Source organism: Hemitrygon akajei, chromosome 4, assembly GCF_048418815.1.
Source record: "Hemitrygon akajei chromosome 4, sHemAka1.3, whole genome shotgun sequence".
NCBI lineage: Eukaryota > Metazoa > Chordata > Chondrichthyes > Myliobatiformes > Dasyatidae > Hemitrygon > Hemitrygon akajei.
The window spans coordinates 180,903,565-180,927,223 of NC_133127.1; the positions used below are offsets into that span (position 1 = coordinate 180,903,565).

The 23,659-nt window shown below is 38.7% G+C and overlaps 1 protein-coding gene across 4 annotated transcripts in view; it reads left to right on the top strand.

Annotated features, from left to right (window-relative positions):
- Positions 1–21,855, top strand: part of nipa1 (NIPA magnesium transporter 1) — an 87,504-nt gene extending 65,649 nt beyond the window's left edge. Inside the window, exons 1-5 of one of the 4 annotated variants that reach the window (XM_073044129.1) lie at positions 1,281–1,593; positions 8,640–8,687; positions 13,925–14,015; positions 15,987–16,147; positions 19,367–21,855. In XM_073044129.1, coding sequence (XP_072900230.1) covers positions 1,479–1,593; positions 8,640–8,687; positions 13,925–14,015; positions 15,987–16,147; positions 19,367–19,878 — 927 coding nt within the window. In that variant the 5' untranslated portion in view covers positions 1,281–1,478 and the 3' untranslated portion in view covers positions 19,879–21,855. Of the gene's footprint in view, positions 1–1,280; positions 1,670–8,499; positions 8,517–8,639; positions 8,688–13,924; positions 14,016–15,986; positions 16,148–19,366 lie in introns of those variants that run through there. The other 3 variants (XM_073044131.1, XM_073044132.1, XM_073044130.1) reach the window with 3 other exon arrangements.
- Positions 21,856–23,659: the final 1,804 nt, after the last annotated feature.

A 23,659-nucleotide genomic window follows, 5' to 3' on the forward strand; every position in this document is an offset into this window, starting at 1 on the left:
CCACCGAGATGTAACACTGAGCGTCATAGGAAGTCATTCCTACCTGTGGCCATCAAACTTTACAACTCCTCCCTTGGAGTGTCAGACACCCTGAGCCAGTAGGCTGGTCCTGGACTTATTTCCACTTGGCAGAATTAACTTATTATTATTTAATTATTTATGGTTTTATATTGCTATATTTCTTCACTATTCTTGGTTGGTGCGGCTGTAACGAAACCCAATTTCCCTCGGGATCAATAAAGTATGTCTGTCTGTATTGAGTATAAGACATTGGTGAGGCCCAGTCTGGAGTATTGTGTGCAATTTCCTAGCTACAGGAAAGATGTTAACAAGTTTGGAAGAGTATAGAGAACATTTACAAGGATGTTGCCGGCTCTGGAGGACCTAAGCAATAAGGAAAGACTGAATATGTTAGGACTTTATTCCTGAGAGCATAGAAGATTGAGAGGAGATTTTATAGAGGTAGACAAAATTTTGAGGGGTACAGTTAGGGTAAATGAAAGCAGGTTCTTTCCACTGAGCTTGGTTGGAACTACAACCAGAGGTCATGGGTGAAAGGTGAAAAGTTTAAGGGGGATATGCGGGGAAACTTATTCACTCAGAGGGTCATGAGAGTGTGGGATGAGTTGTTAGCAAAAGTGGTGCATGGGAGCTCGATTTTAACATTCGGGAAGTTTGGACAGGTACATGGATGGTAGTGCTGTGGTCCCCGGTGCAGGTCATTGGTGGTGGACAGTTTAAATGTTTACAGGATGGACTAGATGGGCCGAAGAGCCTATTCCAGTGCTGTGCTTCTCAATGACTCTAATAAAGTTTATTTTGATATATTAAAAAATGCAACATTTCCACACTGAAGAAGACATGATTTTATTAACTTTTATCAGGTCTCCCCTTAAACCTCCAAAACTCTGAACAAGTTTGTCCAACCTCAGATTTTTAAAAGATTAGAGAACTAATTAGTAATACGGTTTCTCTTGTTCCTTTGGGAAAACACTTAATTGGTCACAACTTGCAAGAGAGTGGCGTGTAATTTTCTGTTATCAAAGTGACTTAACCCCAATGTCATATTTTTTCATTTAAAAAGTGAGGCAAATCTGATTATTGATTATCCTAGCGTAAAATATTTATTGGCAAAATCAACATCAAAATTTGCCTCCTGGTACTTGCAGCACGGTCAGGCAGCGCTGGGCCGTCCCTGCCCAGAAGGAGAGGAATCTCTCGAAAAGACTTCGCAATTAATTGTACACTTCTCTACTGCGCGTGCGCGGAAAGGAGCAGGATGCGGAAGCAGTTGCTTCTGGTGGGGGGGGGGAAACCCTGATGATTAATATTTCTAACAGGTTGAAACTTAAACGCATTTAACGTTATTAAAACTATTCTACGCCAGCTGGCTTTTAAAAGGGTGGGAATTCAGAGAGCTCGTTGAATGTTGGCTGGGTTGATCTGGGAGTGTCTCTCTGGATCGATACTTGTCCTTAATGGAGCAGAATGCCGCTGCTCGCACGGGGCTTGCCATCGCCGTGCTGTCCAGTTTAGTGAACGGCTCCACTTTCGTTTTGCAGAGGAAAGGCATCCTTCGTGCTGAGAGCAGAGGTGTGTAGACACGTCCACTCGCCAACAAAAAAAAAGCGCGAGTTCTCCAAATTAAACCGTGCTTTATTCTGGAATGGTCAGTGTTGTCGATGTTACTGCACCAAAGCCGACTGCTAAAAAGAATTCAATTGCCTGGTCAATCTGCCCTGCCCTTTTGCATTGGCAGAAATGCGCTATAATGATGTTGCAATGTGTAGATATCAAAATGCCAGTACCGAATGCTTTATTTTCGCCTGATTATGTGCCAAAAAATCCCCATCCGTTCCTAAGCAACTTCTACTAATTTTAAAATGGAAATGTGAAATGTTATCTAAAAAAAAATGTGGTCTTGCCTATGCTACAGATTTTGCTTTTAATTGTATACCTTTTTTAATCTAATATTGAAACGATGGGTTGTAACACTTATGACATAGTATTTTCAAATCATTCTATTTTTAATTAAAACAGTCACCCATTGGTTTAACTGAGAAGGAGCTGGTTTAACACAAAAAGTGAAATTACTTAATTTTAATAGGTTGACACTTGTCGGGAGTATGAAAACTACCGAATATTCTTTTATCATCTGAGGAATGTATGTTGGCTCTGGGCCTGTACTCACTGGAATTCAGAAAAATGAGGGTGATATCATTGAAACCTATCCAATGATGCAAGGCTTCCATAGAGTGGGTGTGGAGAGGATGTTTCCAATGGTGGGGGAGTCTAAGACCAGAAGACACAGCCTCAGAATAGAGAGACCTCCATTTAGAATCAGAATCAGCTTTATTATCAACAGCATGTGACCTGCAATTTGTTAACTTAGCAGCAGTTCAATGCAATACATAATATAGAAGAGAAAAAAAATAAATAAACTAATAATAAATAAGTAAATCAATTACAGTATGTGTATATTGAATAGATTAAAATGTGCAAAATCAGAAATACTGTATATTAAAAAAGTGAGGTAGTGTCCAAGGGTTCAATGGCCATTTAGGAATTGGATGGCAGAGGGGAAGAAGCTGTTCCTGAATCGCTGAGTGCGTGCCGTCAGGCTGCTGTATCTCCCATCTGTTGGTAACAGTGAGAAAAGGGCATGCCCTGGATGCTGGAGGTCCTTAATAACGGACACTGCCTTTCTGAGGATGTTCTGGGTACTTTGTAGGCTAGTACCCAAGATGGAGCTGACTAGATTTACAACCCTCTGCGGCTTTTTTCGGTCCTGTGCAGTAGCCCCCCTGCCCACCCCCATACCAGACAGTGATGCAGCCTGTCAGAATGCTCTCCACGGTACAACTATAGAAGTATTTGAGTGTATTTGTTGACATGCCAAATTTCTTCAAACTCTTAATGAACTATAGCTGCTGTCCTGCCTCCTTTATAACTACGTCGATATGTTGGGACCAGGTTAGATCCTCAGAGATCTTGACACCCAGGAACTTGAATCTGCTCACTCTCTCCACTTCTGATCTCTATAAGGATTGGTATGTGCTCCTTAGTCTTACCCTTCCTGAAGTCCACAATCAGCTCTTTCATCGTACTGACGTTGAGTGACAGGTTGTTGCTGTGACTCCACTCCACTAGTTGGAATTATCTCACTCCTGTACGCCTTCTCATCACCGCCTGAGATTCTACCAACAATGGTTGTATCATCACCAAATTTATAGATGGTATTTGAGCTATGCCTAGCCACACAGTCATGGGTATATAGAGAATACCAGCCTGACATAGGTGTTTGTGTTGTCCAGGTGGTCTAAAGCTGTGTGGAGAGCCATTGAGATTGTGTCTGCCATTGACCTATTGTGACGATAGGCAAATTGCAGTGGGTCCAGGTCCTTGCTGAGGCAGTAGTTCAGTCTAGTCATGACCAACCTCTCAAAGCATTTCATCACTGTCGATGTGAGTGCTACCAAGCGATAGTCATTTAGGCAGCTCACATTATTCTTCTTGGGCACTGGTATAATTGTTGCCTTTTTAAAGCAAGTGGGAACTTTCACCAGTGGCATTGAGAGGTTGAAAATGAATGAAGATGAGGAGGAATTTCTTTAGCCAGAGAGTGGTGAATCTGTGGAATTTGTTGCCACAGGTGGCTGTGGAGTATATTGTGGAAATATAAAGCAGAAGTTGAAAGATTCTTGATTAGTCAAGGCATGAAGGGATATGGGGAGAAGGCAGGAGACTGAGGCTGACAGGGAAATAGATCAGCCATGATGAAATGGCGGAGCAGACTCGATGGGCCAAGTGGCCTAATTCTGCTCCTATATCTTATGGTCTTATTGAAAGGCTTTGATAGAGTGTATATGGGAGAGAATGTTTCCAATAGTTGTAGAGTCTAAGACCAGAGGCCGCAGCCTCAGAAGAACAGAGATAAGGAGGAATTTCTGTAGCCAGAGAGTGGTGAATCTGTGGAATTCATTGCCACAGATGGTTAAGTCATTGAGTATATTTAAAGCTGAGGTTAGTAAGGTCTTGTTTAGTAAGGTGTTAAAGATTACAGGGAGAAGGCAGGAGAATGAGGTTGAGAGGGATAATAAATCAACCATGATCAAATGGCAGAGCAGGATCGATGGGCTGATTGGCTTAATTCTGTTCCAATATCTTATGGTTGATTTTTTTAAAGTTTACTGTTCTGTGATTTTAAAGCTTAGTAAAAGGCTTTAAATGTTTGGGATTTCAGATCAATGATATTTTGCAGCTAGAGATGCAAGTTCATGAGTTGTGGAATCATGCTGTGTAAAAACAGGTTCTTTGGCCCACCAGGTCCATGTCAAAAATGGAGTGTACATCCATGCCAATCTCATTTCCTGGTATTTGGCTTGCAGCATTCTCTGTTTTGATGATATGGGTGTTTGTTTAGATCAGGAGTTCCCAACCTGGGGTCCCCAGACCCCTCGTTAATGGCAGGAAAAGGTTGGAAACCCCTCTTCTTGATCTTCTTAAGATGTTGAGAGTCTCTGCTGGCTCCAACCTCCTGGATGATATGTATCAGATTTCATCTACCCTCTGATCCCTCTTTTCCCTTCTAAACCTTCTACTCTTACTTTAAACCTGTGCCCTTAGTTTAAATACCTCTGCTGTGAGAAACAAACAGACCCTAATGGACAGGTCCAAATACCCCTGGAGGTGACTGGACAAGTGGAAGAGTTGGTCAGGAAGGTATATTGTATATTGCCTTCATTAGTTGGAGCACAGAATATTAACAGGAATGTTATGGTGCAATATTGTATAGGATAATTCACAGCTGGTGTACTCTGTGCAATTCCGGTCACAGCACGATAGAAATGACATAATTACACAACATCTCTGCTCCATTCTATACCAAATACAGATTTTTGTATGCCTCTATCAGTTTAACTCTTGGTTTTCACCATCCAAAGGAAAAAAATTTAGTCGCTCCTCAAAACTGCAACTTGTAACTCCTCAGAACATCCCCTTCACCTTCTTTAATGAAATTATCTCCTTCCTATAGTGTGGTGTCCAGAAATGCACACAGTACTCCAGCTCTGGGTTACCCTATGCACCAGGAATTCCATGTTAAATCCTGTGGTCCAGTGCATTGGAGAGCCCAGAAAAATTCTTGAGAACTATCCCAAAAATGAAAGGGTTAATGTATGAGGAGCATTTGATGGCTCTGGGCCTTTACTCACTGGAGTTTAGAAGAGTGAGAAGGGATCTCATTGAAACCTATTGAATATTGCAAGGCTGTGATATAGTGGACATGGAGAGGACATTTCCAGTAGTGGGGGAGTCTAGGACCAAGAAGTACAGCCTCAGAATTGAAGGACATTCCTTTAGAACAGAGATGAGGAATTTCTTCAGCCAGAAGGTGGTGAATCTGTGGAATTCATTACTACAGATGACCATGGAGGCCAAGTCATCAGATATGTTTAAAGTGGAGGTTGATAGATTCTTGATTAGTAAGGGCATGAAAGGTTCTGGGGAGAAGGCAGGTGAATGAGATTGAGAGGGATAATATATCAGCCATGATTGAATAGTGGAGCAAACTTGATGGGCTGACTGGCCTAATTTTGCTCCTATCTTATGGTCTCAGGTTCTAGAAATGAAGACAAGTACCCAATACACCATCTGCTTTCTTTTTTATCGCGAGTGCGGGACATGATAACACGTGGAAGAAGTCTTGGTTATCCACTGCAACCGAGGAAGACCCCAGCTTGTGATGACTACTTGCACATTTGGACCCGGACTTCAGAGGTTGAGAGAGTGGAACTGTTCCAGTGCAATAGCTTTTCCATTTTGAAACTCTCCCTCACAGGTTTTGCCATCATTGTTAGAAACAATGGACAACCAACATGCTGCTGTGTTCTTTTGATTGACTGTAAATGAGCGAAATTAGCGTAGACACCTAGTGCAAATAATAGACTGCCTTCACACAACGCTTTCAACAATTGGATCTTCCAAATCTTCATTTTCATTGTAACATTCAAGATGGTTGTCAATAGCTTAAAACTTTTTGTAGTTCTGTCATTGTTTAAGGAATGAAATCATTTCATTTTCACTCATGGCTGGTTCCAGCATCTCCAAGCCTGAATATTTGAAACCACAGTGAGTAAAATAGTTCGAAATTGTCTTGCTGCTTATTTCTCACCAACTCTCGGTGATAACAATCACTGCTTTTTGAACACAAACACACGCAACTGAAACTATTTAAAAATTGTTTGCTCTAATCATGGTTTAGTGTCTTAATGGCGACACAAGTGCCCAAGACTGATGGTAGTTGGAAACTGTGTGGCAACAGTCTCCTAATTAAGTGGCATTGTTCTTTTATCATTGATCGGCTGAATTAATTCTATTAAAATGAATATTTTAGCTAAATTTATACACCTTTTTCAAGCTATGCCTGTTTTTATTCGTAAATTTTTTTTGACTCTTTGGATTCAATTCTTTCTTCCTATACATGGAAGAATAAAAAAACCTCAAATAAATAAAGCTCACCTACAAAAACACCAAACAGAAAGGAGGCTTTGCCTTGCCTAATTTTAGATTATATTATTGGGCAGTTAATATATGAAATATTACGTTCTGGATATATTACATTAACCATGAGAATTGCCCTATATGGGTTTCTTTGGAAGTCAACTCTGTTATAAAATTTTCCATTATTTCTTTATTTGGATCCTCACTTTCTTCATCTTTAAATAAACTAACTGACAATGTGGTGGTCAAACATACTTTGAGGATTTGGTTACAGTTTAGAAAACATTTTGGTTTATTGAGATTCTCCCTCTCGAGTCCCATCTTTTCTAATTTTTTTTAAACCATCTTTAATTGACCTATCTTTTAAAGAATGGGATAGGTTGGGTATTAAACGATATCAGGATTTGTTTGATGGAGGGAATCTCTCTTCTTTTGTACAACTTTCAATGAAATTGAACCTTTCCAATACTCACTTTTTTCAATACTTACAGTTTAGATTTTTTTAAGATCCCAACTACATACATTTCCTACAAGTCCAGATAAGAATATAATAGATACAATTTTTAATCTGAAACCCTTTGACAACGGTTCAATATCTTCCATTTACGGTCTGCTGTTGGGACTGAAAAAGGCCTCTTTAGATAAAATTAAAGGAGACTGGGAAAAGGATTTACAGATTTTCATATCTGAAGAGAGCTGGAAGAGTATTTTAAAATTGATTAATTCTTCATCATTATGTGCTCGTCATTCTTTATTACAATTCAAAGTGGTACATAGAGTTCATCTGTCTAAAGTCAAGCTCTCTTGTTTCTACGCAGATATTTCCCCCTACCAAGATAGATGCACTAATGGAGTGGCCACATTAATTAATATGTTTTGGAAGTGTCCAAGCCTTGAAAAATTTTGGAAAGATGTATTTCAAACTTTTTCTGTACTTTTCAATGTTAGTTTTAAGCCCAATCCCTTGACTGCCATGTTTGGTATTGTTGAGGATAGTATAACAAAACTGAAGCCACCTAATTTGCGGGTATTGGCCTTTATGTCTCTTATGGCCAGGAGGGCAATCTTGCTCAGGTGGAAGGAGGCTGCCCCGCCCACCCATGTTCAATGACTATCTGAGATTATGTTGTGCCTTGATCTAGAGAAGATTCGTTGTTGGATTTCTGATTCTAAACATGATTTTCTAATGTTATGGGGACCCTTTCTGAGTTATTTTCATAATCATTGAACTGTTATTAAAGTATGGATCTGAGCCATTATTAATATATTATATGGTAAGGTTTTTTTCTCTTTTTTTTTCACCAACCAGCTCATTTTGGTAGTGGGGGTAGATTCTTTTAATAAAATACAATTATTTTATTTCATTTCATTTCATAATTCAATTTTTTTCCTACATGATTGATTTGGAATATGGGATACTGTGATCATATTACGGTGATTTAAATGTAATGTAATTCATATTACTTGTATCCTTATGAATTTTGTATTTATATTCATGCAATTTATATAATAATAAAAATATTGAAAGAGAAGTGGCATTGTTCCCCAATAGATTTCTTTATGTATCATAAAGTTAAAAGTCTAACAGACAAAAAGGCAATACTGAAATTGGGGAATTAAAATTAATTTCACAATGCAAGCGGAAGTGGGATATAAACCAGCCATCTGAGGAAGTTTGGACTTTTTGATCACTTTGTAACAGTCTAACGTAATTGTGGTTACACTGTACTGGAATGCATGTGACTGGAGCTACTAATGCATGCCTTATTTTTATTTAAAGATACAGCACGGTAACAGCCCCTTCTGGCCCAATGATCCCTTGCCACCCAATTGCACCTACGTGACCAAGCATTTCTCTATTACCAGCGTGAGAGTGGTGTGTGTGAGAAAGCATGTCAAATAAAGGATCAGTCCTTCAAACAAATCTCAGTGTTGCTAAGGTCAATCTGAATGCTTGGTCAAAGGCATGTGGTCCCCCTGCCTATTGACAGTCTTTTTCAGGTGTTAAAGGAGAGGTACTTGAAATAGAAGTGCAGACGCAAATTTGTGATGTAACTTTCCTTCAAAAATCAGTACAGCCTGATTTTTTTTTTTCTCATGGTTAAAATAATAAAATGTCAACTTTGTTCTTTTGACAGGAGCTTCCTATTTAACGGAATTGATTTGGTGGACTGGAACTTTAGGAAGTAAGTATCAGTTTTCAAAATGCTCATTCCTACTTCTAAGATAGTTGTCTTTTTTTCACTTCTAACTGTGGTCTGATCTGCCCATAAAATCCTATGAGATCAGCGTATTCATCTAATCCAGGGGTTCCCAATATGGGGTCCACGGACCCCTCAGTTAATGGTATGGGTCCATGGCATAAAAAAGGTTGGGAACCCCTGCTCTAATCAAATACTTCTTCCACATTTGGGGACAAAGCCTAGACCATCTAGTTTTCTAATATTCTAAAATTCTTTTTCTAATCCTTCTTGCTTCTGTCTCCTTCAAAATGCTTCTCAATCTCTACCTTTTTGACTAAAAGTTTTTGTTTGTTGTCATAAAATCACCTTGTGCTACATAGGATCAAGTTTTATTGGTTTATTATTGTCACATGCACCAAGAAACAGTGAAAAGAATACAGATCAAAATCATTACACAGTGCATTGAGGTAGAACGAGGTAAAACAGTAACAACATGCAGAACAAAGTGTAAAATCTACAGGAAAAAGTGCAGTGCAAGGAAACAATAAAGTGCAAGATCTCAACAGTCCAACTTATCGTACAGCAGTTCCATTCAAGAATCTGGTAACAACAGGATTGAAACAGTCCTTGAGCTCAATGGTACGTGCTCAGAGTATTGTCAGCAGTTTTGGGCCCCATATCTCAGAAAGGATATGTTGTCATTGGAGAGAATCCACCTCAACACTGTTGATATAGACAGGAAAATGTGTACCATTTCCACCCCCTCCTTCTTTCTGAAGTTGATGACCAGCTCTTTTGTTGATGTTGAGGGAAAGCTTGTTGTTTTACACCATGTCACTAGGCCCCCTTGTCGCTTTCCTGTACTCCAACGTGATTGTTGTTTCGGATACTACCCACTGTGGTGGTGTCATTCTACACAATCAGGAAAGCTCAACAATGCCTCTACTTTCTGAGGATGCTGAAGAGAGCTGGGCTATGCAAACCAATACTCACGTCATCCTACAGATGCACAATAGAGAGCATCCCAACAAGCTACATCACTGCAGGGTACAAAAACTATACTGTGATGGACAGGAAAGCCCTACAACAGATAATCAAAACTGCCCAAAGTATCTCTGGCACAAGTGTTCCCGCCATCAAGGACATGTGAACAGAAAGGTGACGGAAAAGGGCCAGTAACATCATGAAGGATCCCACCCATCCTGCTCATGGACTGTTTGTCTCAATCCCATCAGGGAGGAGGCTATGTAGCATCCACACCAGGACCACTAGACTCAAAAACAGTTACTTTCCCCAAGCAGTAAGGTTGATCAACACCGCCAGCCCTACACACTCCCAATTACCACTATTTTATCATTGCCCGGCTTTCACCTTATGTACAGACACTCTTGTACTTAGCATCACTTAGTGGACATAAAATTAATTTTATGCATATAAGCAATTTTGTATATTTGTAGTGGCTTCCCGTGAATGGGATACATTGGGACTTGTACATTTTTAGCCCAATTAAGTGGCTGCCCCAATTAGTGGAAGTTTCATGGAAATAGTTAAAAAAGTATCATGTAAAAAAGACAAACTGAACTACAGATTATGAATTTAAATGAAATATAGGACAAGTTAGAACACTGCCAATACCACTGCAACACTATAAAACTGTATTAGTTCCTCATACTCATCAACTGAGGAATACATCTTGGCGCATTCTTTTGACTAAGTGAATAAAATCAACCCAGACACCTCATCCAGATAAGGACTGCCTTCGTACAATGCTATCAATGATTGCATCCTCCAAATCTTCAATTTCATTGTGAATGAAATGAAAAAAAAATCAAGTTGATTGTCAATGCCGTTTAAATTCTTTGTAGCTTTTAACTTATTGAAGTGGTGAAATCATTTCATTTTCACTCCTGGCCGTTTCCGGCAACGCCAGGCCTGAATGCTTTAAACCGCAGTGAGCAAAACAGTTCTGAATTGTCTTACTGTTTATTTCTCACCAATAGTCAGTGACAAAAATTGCTGCTTTTTGAACACATACATACACACACACACACACACACAGCTGATGCTATTTTAAAAACTGTTTGCTTGAACCATGGCTACACAAATGTACGCAAGTAATGATAGCTAGAAGCTGTTTTTTGATATTATTTCTGCGGTATTGAACATTGATTTACAACCTCATCCTATTACTGCAATTTTTGGTTTACCAATGATGGACTCACTCCATTTATCCTCTTCCGCTTGTCGAATGATTGCATTTCTTACATTAATGGCTAGAAGATCTATTTTGTTGAATTGGAAAGAAATTAATCCTCCTACCGTATTTCATTGGTTTTCTCAAACTGTGTTGTGTCTAAATTTAGAAAAAATTAGAAGTGTTGTATTTGATACTTCTGTTAAATTTGAAAAGATATGGAGACCATTTATTCAATATTTTCATATGATGTAATATGACCCTGTTCCAAGCCTATTTGTTTTTCCAGTTTCAATTTTATATATGTTGCGAGGATCGGAGTTAACGACACTGATGATTTTGTATTTTTGTGAGATATTATAAACAGCCCTATTTTTTCATTTTTTCTTTTTCTCTTTTTTCTTTTTTGTTTTTTTCCCCTTATTATTAGATTATTTGATTAGTTTTTTTGCATATTTTTTTTTCTTTTTCTTTTTTTTAATATATTATGATATACCTAGGTTTGCCTTGTTTATTTGTATATTGTATCGTCCATGATTTGGGAATACTCATTTATACTGTAATCATTGCTTATATATTCTTTCATGTTCAGTTGAAATGTGTATGTTTGTAATCCCATTATCTATGTATCAATTTTATTTTGTTGATATTAATAATAATAATAAAAAGATTGAAAAAGAAAAAAAGAAGCTGTTCGGCAACAGTCTCCTGCCCCAAATAAATGGCATAGTTTTGCAAACAAAGGGAATCCTGGCTCTTGATTAATATTTGTTCTTTAAAAGTTGCCCAAATAAGTGGCTGCCCTGATTAACCAACGGCCCAATTCACTGCATATTTATTGTTTTTATAAATTATTATTCTTAATCATTCTTTATCTTTTTGTACTGCATTGGATTCTGAGTAACAATTATTTCATTCTCCTTTACACTTGTGCACTGTAAACGATCTTGAATTTTGAATCATTTCCTAACTTGTAGATGGGGTTAGACCAGAATCTGACCACACGGTCACGAGTATACAGGGAGCAGAGTTGGAGACTGAGAATGCAGCTTTGCGGAACACCAGTAATCTGCCTATCCTTACTGACTGCTGTCTGTTGGTCAGGATGTCAAAAATCCAGTTGCAGAGCGGAAATCAACTTTCAGGGTCCAGAGTTTGGTAATGAGTTTGGCTGAAATGATAATATTGAAGGCAGAGCTGTAGTTAGTAAAAATTAGTCTGATGTAGGTGTTTTTTTTTTCTATCTAAGTTCTCCAGAGATGAATGTAAGGCCAGGGAGATGGCATCACCCTGCATACTGCTTAGGTAAACTGCAATAGATTGAGGTTGGCTGGATGGCTGGAGCTGATGGGTACTGTGACTAGCTCCTCGAAGCACTTCATGATGGTAGATGTCAGTCATTGAGTGGTATCAAATTTTGTATCAAAACGCTCCAATGAAGTGCCTTAGGAGATTTTGCTATCTTTTTTAAAAAACACATATGTAACTTGTTGTTGAAGTCGTGTTGTTATGGGAATAAGCATAACCAGAGGAGGAACTGTGTCTGTGAGTCATGGATACTATCCGAGTGGTTTTTTGCTGCAATTTCGGAGGTTGGAAATAAGAGAAGTTAGCAAAGTTGAGCATGTTTTGGGGAAGAGGTGGTGAAGTCATCCTTCAAAAAGATTGTTCTGTTGTATCTTTTACTCTTTCTTTTCTATGTCTGTTCTTCTATTTCTTTCCTCTTTTCCTTTTCTTCCTTTTTTCTCTTTTTCCCTTTTTTCTTACTTTTCTCGTAAATGTTTGCCTTTAATTGCTTTCTTCCAGTTTCATCAAAATCTGTGCTGTCAGCTGGCCAGTTACCTGGAGGTTACTTTAGTGCAACAAAGGCTAGTGATTAAATCCAGGTATTTTCCAGCCTAAACTTCATTGATTTTATTTTTACTGGCCAGGAAATGAGGGGAAAAAATCCCTCTCTTAAATTTAAAAGATAATGTAAATATGACAGGTCATGACTAGAAGGAATTGGTAATTTAACAGTGCGTCAATTAGTTCTCATAAACTTTTCCATTTATGATGAGTGTAAGGGAATAAAATGAAGAGTCTTTTGACTTTACTGATGAAAATTATGAGTTAGCTTTTTAACTATGAATAACTCATCGTTTCGCCTTCATTTGTTTTAGGAAAGCTTGATTTCTATGGATTTATAAAACGTTAGAGTAAAAATAACAAAATGCAGTAGATTCTTGTGCCAGAAAACTATTAGTCTTTTAAACAATATTTTCTAGTTTATATTACTAGTTGTTCCTTTCCATGCCTTGAGGTTCATCGGGCAGCAACCTTGCTGTTTCTTTAGCATTTTTTGTCCTTTTTTTTACGAGGATGAGTTGCGAGCTTGATGCTCCACACAGCACAGATGGCAAGCTTGCAAGGAGCCAGCCGGATTTGAACCGGGGACCACTCGTGCAGATGCCACTACACCACCGGCCACACGATATTACTAGTTACTATAATTATTAATAGTTTAAAAGTGGAGGGCTATGTAAGAAGGAAGGATTAGATTGATTTTAGAGTAGGCTCTGTGTTCCGCACATCTCCTTTAAACTTTCCCTCACTCACTTTAAATGTATGTTCTTTAATATTTGACTTTATTTTTTACACAGAGAGTGGTAGATGCATGATAGAGGCAGATACATTCGGGGCATTTAAGAATCTTAAATAGGCACAACATCCTGGCCGGAAGGGCCTATATATACTGTGCTTAGTGTTCTACGTGCTGTTACTTTCTAAGTTTGCTGTCTTTAATACAGGTGGGTCTGGGATTCTCATCCTGGGGCTCCCAAAGCCTGTGCTCAATGGTATTGGTCCATGGCATAAAAAAAGGCTGGTAACCCCTGTTCTAGATCAAAGGTTGGGAAATTGAAACCACTGTGGTTACATTGATGTTCATCCTGCAGTGAGATTGTCCTCCAATTATAGTCTTCTGTGTATGTAGTTTTAAATGAGTGCCTAAACACATTTGTTTTGTGAGTAAGTGAATATTTTCCAATTTTTCTCCTTTTTACAGTGGGGCTGGGTCAAATCGGGAACTTCTTGGCCTACAACACTGCCCCTGCTGCTTTGGTGACTCCACTTGGAGCCCTTGGTGTACCATTTGGGTAAGCTCTTTATTTGACGGTACATCTGTGTTGACGTGTGGCATGGAAATTGTTTTTCATTGAAGCTATTGCAGGGTTACAGTGGAACGAGCTGATGTTTGTTTGGCTAATTTAAGTTCAGGGCCAGGTTGGCAAGGTTGGGGCACTGGGGTGAGCGACGGGGTGGTGTTCAGCCCGCTGGTCCGCGAGGTTTACTCATCTCTGTGCTGTACTGAAGCTGTGGCCTGCAACTGACAGGCTCTTGGACCAGCTGTAATGATGAACTGGCTTTGTGGCTGTGGACTCACTTTCGTGAACTTTAGTTTTGAGTATAATTTGTTTACTTTGCACAATTTGTTGTTTGACGGTCTTTTTTGTGTGGATCTGTTGGGTTTCTTTGTGTTTTGTAAGAATTCATTTCTTCATAAGAATAAGTTTCTTTGTGCCTGTTAGAATTCGAATTTCAAGGTTGTGTATAGTATACATGCGTTGATATTATATGTACTTTGAACTTTGAACTCTGAACTTTGGTTTCAAGATTGTTTAATGTCATTTCAGTACACAAGTTTAGAGCAGAATAAAATAATTGTTACTCCAATGCATCACAAAAAATCACAATGAGATAAAGAACACAATAATAAAAGAACAATAAATATAAATACATAAAATAGATTATACACATCGATTCAATGTCAATGAGGTGACCAGGGTAAAGAAGGAGGTAGTGTAATATCACTGCAGAATAAGCACCAATATTCCATCGATTGTTTCATAAATAATAAGTCAATAACTCGGTGATACACTAATAATCCACCGTGAATGGTTCTAAATTTAAATGCTAGGTGATTTGGTTGAATTGTTGTCCAACATGAAGGACAATGCAAACATGGAGTTCCTGAATTATCAAGTTATTCTAATTTAAAATGTTTAACACTTCAGAATTATAATTCAGTTTATTCTAACGTGGTATGAATCCAGTGAACTACGGGTACTAAATAATTTAGGAAATGCCTTTGCCAGGATAATACACAGACAAAAGCTGTATTTTGGTACTTCTAACATAGTGAACCAATACCAATATTAAATATTTGTTGAGAATGCAATGTTACACTCAGAGGCCATTTTAATAGTTACCTCTTATATCTAATAAAGCGGCCACTGAGTGTACATTCGTGATCTTCAGCTGCTGTAGCCCATCCATTTCAATGTGTGAGGCTTTGTCCACTCAGAGATGCCCTTCAGCACATTGCTGTTGTAAAGCATGGTTATTCGAGTTACTGTCACCCTCCTGTTTGCTCAAACCAATTTGGCCATTCTCCTCTGACCACTCATTAAGAAAGTGTTTTTACCCAGAGAACTGCTGCTGACAGGATGTTCTTTTTTCATTTCTCATACCATTCTCTGTGAACTCCAGAGACTATTATGTGTGAAAATCCCAAGAGATCAGCATTTTCTGAGATTCTCAAACCTCCCCATCTGACACCAACAATCATTCCATGGTCAGAGTCACTTTGATCACAATTCTTCCCTATTCTAAGCAACACACACAAAAAGCTGGAGGAACTCATCAGGTCAGGCAGCATCTATGGAAATAAATAGATAATCACTGTCTCAAGCTGAGGCCCTTCTTCAGGACCATAGATGCTCCCTTTTCTGCTGAGCTCCTCTGGCATGTTGTATGTGTTGCTTTGCATTTCCAGCATCTGCAGACTTTTGCGTGTTTATGCTTTCTTCCCCATTCTGGTGTCGGGTCTGAACAACAACTGAACTTCTTGACCATATCTGCATGTTTTTTTCTGCATTGGGTTGCTGCCACATGATTGGCTGATTAGATATTTGTGTTAACGAGCAGGTGTGCCAGCATACCTAATAAAGTATCCGCTGATTGAAGAGCAGGAATCTGGTCATTTGTTTTGTCAAAGTGAGTTCAGAAGTTTTTAAAGTGTGGTTGTGTATGAGCACTCACCTCTACTCTCCTGATCTGTTTTCCAGGTCACTCTTGGCTTCCTATATGTTGCAAGAGAAGTTAAACTTGTTGGGCAAACTCGGATGTTTACTAAGTTGTGCAGGGTCAATTATACTCCTCATTCATGCTCCAAAAACAGACAATATAACATCAAGGGTGCAACTTGAAGAAAAACTTCTAGATCCAGGTAAAATTGAATGTTCTGATTTGTGAATCGCATTGCCCAACAACTCGGGGTGCTATGTTTTAAAGGTGCTATATACATAAAAATAAAAGAAAATGTTGTTATTATTAATACGGTTTAGAAACAGTGGATGTGTAAAAAGTCTTAACACTGGCCATTGATGTGCCTAATTCATTAGCCACCAATGCCTGATAACACTGTGAACTGTAATCCACTGCTGCTGGTTAGACCATAAGACATAGGTCAGAATTAGGCCACTTGGCCCATCGAGTCTGCTCTACCATTCCATAATGGCTGATTTATTATCCCTCTCAACCCCATTCTCCTGCTTCCTCTCTGCAAACCTTTGAAACCCTTACTAATCAAGAACCTATCAACCTCTGCTTTAAACGTGTCAAATGGCTTGGCCTCCACAGCCAAATGTGGCAATTAATTCTACAGTTTCACTTCCTTCTGACTCAAGAAATCCCTCCTTATCTGTTCTAAACAGATGTCCTTCTGTTCTGAGGCTGTGTTTTCTGGTCCTGGACTCACCCGCTATAGGAAACATCTTCCCCACATCCCATCTATCTAGGGCTTTCAATATTTGATAGGTTTCAATGAGAACCCCCCCCCCCCCCATTCTTCTAAACTCCAGCGAGTATAGGCCCAGAGCCAGCAAACATTCCTCTTGTTAGTTCAGCTTGAACTTTACCTTGAAATCATACTCCCATCAACTCTAAAAGCTTATCATCAAATGACTCCGGAGTTTTCTGGAACCCACTATACCATGTGATAAACAGACAAAAAGTAATGCTGGAGGAACTCAGCAGCTGAGGGAACAGCTATAGGGGGAAGTAAACAGTAAACGTTCAGGGCAAGACACTTCATCGGAACTCAGTGATCGAGTGCTGATGAAGGGTCTCAGCCCGAAATGACGGAAGGTTTACTTCCCCCCTAGATACCGCCTGGCCTGCTGTGTTCCTCCAGCATTTTGTGTGTACTGCTCAAGATTTCCAGCACCTGCAGAATCCCTTGTGTCTATTCCATGTGATAAGCATCTTTCATGATTCATTTAACTAACATGCCTAGTCAAGGATATTGCCTGTTCAGAACTATCCCCTGTGTACATAGATTTGCCTTTGCTTGCCAGATTGTAATTATACAACTAATCTTTCATCTATCTCTGACTCACTCAATTATTATCTGAAAGTGATTTGATATTGAGTTTGTGTTTGTCATCCTTTAAAGTATCACCATGTATCACCATTTTCAATTTCTTGAGCTATGACCAGTGATCATAACTGTGACCTAACTAACTAACCTAACTAACTGTGACACCACTGTTTGCTGTGTAAACGAATGGAGAGGGTCCTCTGGGGCAGGACTTACAAGCATTCTGAGAAGGATAATCTTGTAAGGGATAGATTGCATGGTTTTGTGAGGTGCTGGGACAGGCCTCATGAGCCTAATTGAGTTATTGAGTTGGTGACTAAACGAATTGATGATGACAGAGCAGTGGATGTGGCGTTCATGGATTTTAGGCATTTGACAAAGTTCCCCATGGGAAGCCCATCCAGAAAGTCATGAGGCATAGGATCCTTGGAAAATTGGCTGCTTGGATTCAGAATTGGCTTGCCAGTTGGTAGTAGATGGAGTGTATTCTGTCCAGAGGTCAATGATCAGTGGTGTTCCGCAGGAATCTGTACTGGGACACCTACTTCTTGTGATTTTTAAAAAAATATAATGACTTGTATGAGGAAGAGTGGGCTAATAAGTTTGCAGAAAACATGAAGGTTTGTAGATAGTTTAAAAGATTATCCCAGATTACAACAGGATATAGTCAGGGTGCAGAGCTGGACAGAGAAGTGGCAGATGGAGTTCAGTCCAGAATAATGTGAAATGATTCACTTTGGAAGGTCGAACTTCAAGGTGGAGTACAAGGCTACTGGTGGGATTCTCAGCATGTTGTTGAGCAGAGTGGTCTTGGGGTCCAAGTCCACAGGTTCCTCAAAGTTGCCATGCAAGTTGATGTGGTGCTTGAGAAGGCATATGATGCTCAAGAGCTATGAGGTTAATGTTGCAACCCTGTAACTAGTTAGACCACAGTTCGAGTATTGTGTTCAGTTCTGGTCATTTCGTAATAGGAAGGATGTGAAAACTTTAGAGAGAGTTTTTTGGAGATTTTCCATAATGCTGCCTGGATTAGAGAGCACATCTTATGAGGAAAGGTTGAGTCAGTTAGGGCTTTTCCCCTTTGGAGCAAAGGAGGATGAGAGGTGACTTGATAGAGGTGAATAAGAGACTTAGACAGCCGGTGCCTTTTCCCCCCTGGGCAGCAATGCCCAATACCAGAGGGCACCCATTTTAGATGAGTGGAGGAAAGTTTAGAGGAGCTGTCAGATCTAGGTCTTTTTACACGGTAGTTGGTGTCTGGAATCCACTGCCAGTAGTTGTAGAGGCTGGTACAATAGGCACATTTAAGAGACTCCTAGATAGGGACATGGATGCTAGAAAAATGGAGAGTTATGGACTGTGTAGGAGAGAAAGGTTTGATTGATCATTGAGTAGGTTGGCACAACATGCTGTGCTGTACTGTTCTATGTTCTAGTTTCTATTTGGTGCTTGTTGATTTTATTTATTTTAATCAGAATGATCCAGTGTCGTCCAGCAAAAGAGGGAAACCCAAACTTGAATAACCTTAAATACTTGCTGTTATAATGTGTGGTTCAAAGTAACTGATTCAGCGAAGCCCCAACATCAGTCGAAGAATCGGAGATGAAAATAAAATTGTAGATCTATACAGCACCAATGCTAGCACGTGCTCCCCTTTACCTGTGGTGGGTGTGGGGACACTATAGCAATGTTTATTGTGATACCCACTAAATTTTTGTCTTAGAGGGCTGGGTGAAGAGAAATAAATTTTTGAATTGTATCAGGTCTGTTGCAAGAATGCAGCAAGTGTGCATGCGGCCAGTTGATCAAGCAGTGAATTGATTGGGCTTCCTATGTGCAGAAATCACTCATCTTTTGGGCACAGGCTTTCGAGCGTGCATGTTTTTTTTTGTCTTAGCAGGCCCGTTTCATAGCCCACTAACCGTAAGTTGCCCAGTTTGTACCATTATTAACATTAATTCAGTAAAAACATTAATTGTACTACTCCATTGTCGTTTTTGTTCCGCGCATACGTAGCAGTTTTTTAAAAACTTGGACATTTCTCAAATTGTTTTTCTTTCTTTTCAGTGTTTCTTGGATATGTATGTGTTGTTCTGGCGATTCTCGTCTTGCTGATCTTCTGGATTGCACCTTCTCATGGCTCTACCAACATGATTGTCTATATTAGCATTTGTTCATTACTGGGCACCTTCACCGTACCCAGCAGTAAAGGCATTGGCTTAGCTGCTCAAGATGCATTTCACAAAAACCTGCTAAATAAAAGAGCCCTGAGCCTTTTTATCATTCTGCTAGTAACACTGGGTTGCAGTATTTTTCTTCAGTTTATCTACATTAATAAGGCATTGCAGTACTTTGATTCCTCTATATTTGGTGCTGTATACTATGTGTTTTTTACAGTTTTAGTCATATTAGCATCTGGAATCCTCTTCCAAGAATGGAGTGACGTTAGCTTTGTAGACTTCCTTGCAATGCTGTGTGGGTTTACTACAGTTTCAGTTGGGATTATACTTCTGCAGATGTTCAAGGAGTTTAACATTTCAGTCACTGACTTAAGAAAAGTCACATCAAAGAAACACTGAAAAACCAAAGAATTTACGGACGATTTCGCAGTTGTAGTTCAGTTTCTGGCCGGACAGCAGTGAACATTGTCAGATATGTGGAACACAATAATGAAAGTTGCAGAGGATTTCACATATTGTTTCATGAACTTGGTGTGAGTAACCAGTTTCCATTACCAATGCACAGGTTGCTTCCCCTCCCCCATATTAATACACATTAATTTAATAAGTAGACACTACCGAGTAGAGGCTTGTGTCCTGTTTGGGTTTTTTTTGCAGGAGTTTAGAACTGGATTGTTGCCCGGACTCTGTTGTTCCAAATGTTGGCAAGTAACCAAAATGTTGGACAACAATTCTTAAATGCTAAACTGCAATTCCCATTTGTGTTAGTATTTCATGAACTTCAGTCTGTCTTTGTGTTGGATGTGTTACTTTGAAGAGGGCAATCTTGTCATGTGATGCCTTGAAACTAATTTTCTTCATTCCCTTTATTTATGACCTTTGTAAATGCTGCATTGTTGCTTTACTGAATACTGAGCTCAGAGTGGATATGAAGAGGTTTGCAAACAGCAGTTTGTACAAGTGTGAATTAATAGTTTTACCTTTTCATCCCTGGAACATGTGTTTATCAGTAATTAATGTTAATGAGAATTTACAACAGTATTGCAGCTGATTCAAAATTCCTTGCATTTTTATTGAAGTCGAAAGAATTTGGAGTCATTATAATTTTGAGGGCAAAAGTGTGTTTTTGTCTATAGATTTTTAAAAGGGATTTTTAGAATTTTCAAAATTATGAAATGCACAACTTCCAACACAAATGAGGATAAGGTGCAGATGATTAAAGTGTTTTGAGAAACAGGATTATTGTTGCTGATGTTCTACCCTGAGATAGTGGTAACTTTGGAATTCATCTTCCTGTATTTCCAGTTCCTATCTATGAGTAATCGTGTTTCTATATTGTTTTTCAAGTGTGGGTGTGTCATCAAGGTTAGTGCGGGTTCAGAAATGGATCCTGAATGAAATTTTAGCAATAGCATTAACTCCAAACACTTCCCCTGCTGGACTGTCTTATGACACGGTCACTTCACTGATGCTCCCTGACTTGGGCTACTTATGGTACTGAATATCTGTCATATTGATCACTGTCTCCAATTCAATAATATGTTGATGCTATTGATCGATATTTTTATGTTAGGATAAATACAACATGTGGTAGCATAGTGGTCAGCACAACACTTTACATTGCAGGCGGCCCAGGTTCAATTCCCGCTGCTGCCTGTAAGGAGTTTGTACGTTCTCCCCGTGACTGTGTAGGTTTCCTCCCACAGTCCAAAGGTAGACCGGTTGGTAGGTTAATTGGTCATTGTAAATTGTCCCATGATTAGGCTAAGATTAAATTGTGGGTTGCTGAAAGCGCAGATCGAAAGGCCTATTCTGCACTGTACCTCAACAAATAAATAGTTTGATAATAATTGGGAGCGGGGCAATTAATAGCACACACAAAACGCTGGAGGAACTCAGCAGGTCAGGCAGTTTTTTGCAGCCTCTTCCAGCCTTAACCCCAACAATAACATTGAAAAATTGATTAATAATTAAAATGTTCTCAAATAATGGATTCATCTCCTAATAATTATTTATTCTCACACTGGATGTATTAGCTTTGTGATTAACCTAAAGATAATATTTAACCTACTAAGAGCTGCATACTGGTATCTCAGGTTTTGTGATGAAAATTTTCTATATTTCAAAATTTATGTGAAATATACTGGTAATTTATTAAATTTGATGTAATTCCAATTTTAACTGTTTGACATTGGGGTTGTTTTTGTGCAAAGATCTCTGAATAGATGTGAAAATAATCAATGCTTTAACTACTACATGCCTATGAAATGTTTTATGGCAGAAAATGTGTATTTTTAATTCATTTCAAATTTTTGTCTTGATAAGAATAATGTATAGCTTTAATAAAGAGTAATACTCATATCATGTAATATCGAACCTCTTTAGTTCTGGAATTGATTCAAGGGGTGAAAGTTATAAAGTCATTTGATTTTTGATATTTTGTGGCTTCCTTAAGCCTGCACATTAAACTATTTCTGGGATTGTTTAACATCTAAATAAATAGAACAACAGATGATTAAATTACAGATATTTTTACAATAACATTTATAGCTATATAAGAATAAATGGAGATTGAACCTAAAATATCTATGCCAATTCAGACTTGATGAAGTAATTTAAATTAGTTCTTTTTAGTCAATTAATGATTTTTTTCATTTTAAAGTTTTTATTTGTATTTACTTTTTTATTTAAAAGTTTTAATAATTTTAATTTTCTTTAAATGGTTTTTGAATGTCAGAGACATTTTGGAAAAAAATGATAGCCATTTTATCTAGTTGGCTTAGTGGCCTTCGAAGTATTTTTTTCTGCTTCATGGGGTGATTTTCTGGTCTTTTGTATGACAGTATTTACACAAGCAAGGGCTTTTTCATAATTGGCTCTATAGGAATCTGAAAGTAAGTTTGGACTTGTAATGTGGGTCCACAGCATGAAATTTTGGGCCAATAATTTTTAAATAAAATGTTTTTATAGGGTAACTGATTCCTTTGCATGGGGATAAGGGGCTATTAGAAGTTGTCAAATGGCTAAAAAAAAATCTAACATTTAATTAAGGCAAAATGTTAAGAATATCAAATGCTTTATTGCAGTGAACGTTGGAGTTCAACACAGAAGTTTTAACATCCATTTTGCCCTCATTGTCCAGCAGAGGTCAGCTGTGAGATACAATGCATGTGAAGTGTTTTCTCTGCAAATGTAATGACCGCCAAATAGAATCAAATCTGGTAGCCATTCTGTACAGCACAAACAGCCAATCCTTGATTTTTGGATAAATGTCTATTACTTTGGATGTGATTGGATGCAAGGGTGGTTGTGTTACCATTCCTCTTCACCCCCACCTCCTGTTAGGTACTTTTTAATATACTGTCTTAAATTCGATTTCCTAATTATTAACAGCAAATTCCCAATACATGTACTGTATATGGTGAATAAAGTTGAGCCTTGGTCCTGCACTGTAATCTGCCTCCACCACTGCCACCAGCAGGTCATTTCAGATCTGAGACCATCTACTCAATGAAGCTATCCTCTTTCTCAGTATTGTAACCATATGGGGAAAAAGAAAAAATATTAATGTCACTTTATTTGCCTATCATCTTCATTCTCTGTACCTTGGGTTTGGCTTCATACATCAAATGGAATGGTCTGTTTCTTCAACTGTGATTTTAAATTCACTCAGTGGCCACTTTATTAGGTACCTCCTGTATGTTTGTGGTCTTCAGCTGCTGTAGTTCATTGACTTCAAAGCTCAACATATGCGTTCAGAGATGCTCTTCTGCACGCCACTGCATGTAACACGTGGTTATCTAAGTTACTGTCACCATCCTGTCAGCTCGAACTGGTTCAGCCATTCTCCTCCGACTTTTCACATTAACAAGGCACTTCCGCCTTCAAAAGAGTCGCTCACATGATGTTTTTTTGATTTTCACGCCATTCTCTGTAAACTGCAGAGACGATTGTGCATGAAAATCCCGGGAGATCAGTTGCTGAGATACTGAGAAACCATGCCAGTCAAAGTGACTTAGATCACATTTCTTCACCATTCTGATGTTTGGTTTGAACAAAAACTAGACCTCTTGACCAAGTCTGCATGCTTTTATGCATTGAGTTGCTGCCACATGATTGGTTGATTAGATATTAGCAATAAATGAACAGGTGTTACCTAATAAAGTAGCCACTGAGTGTA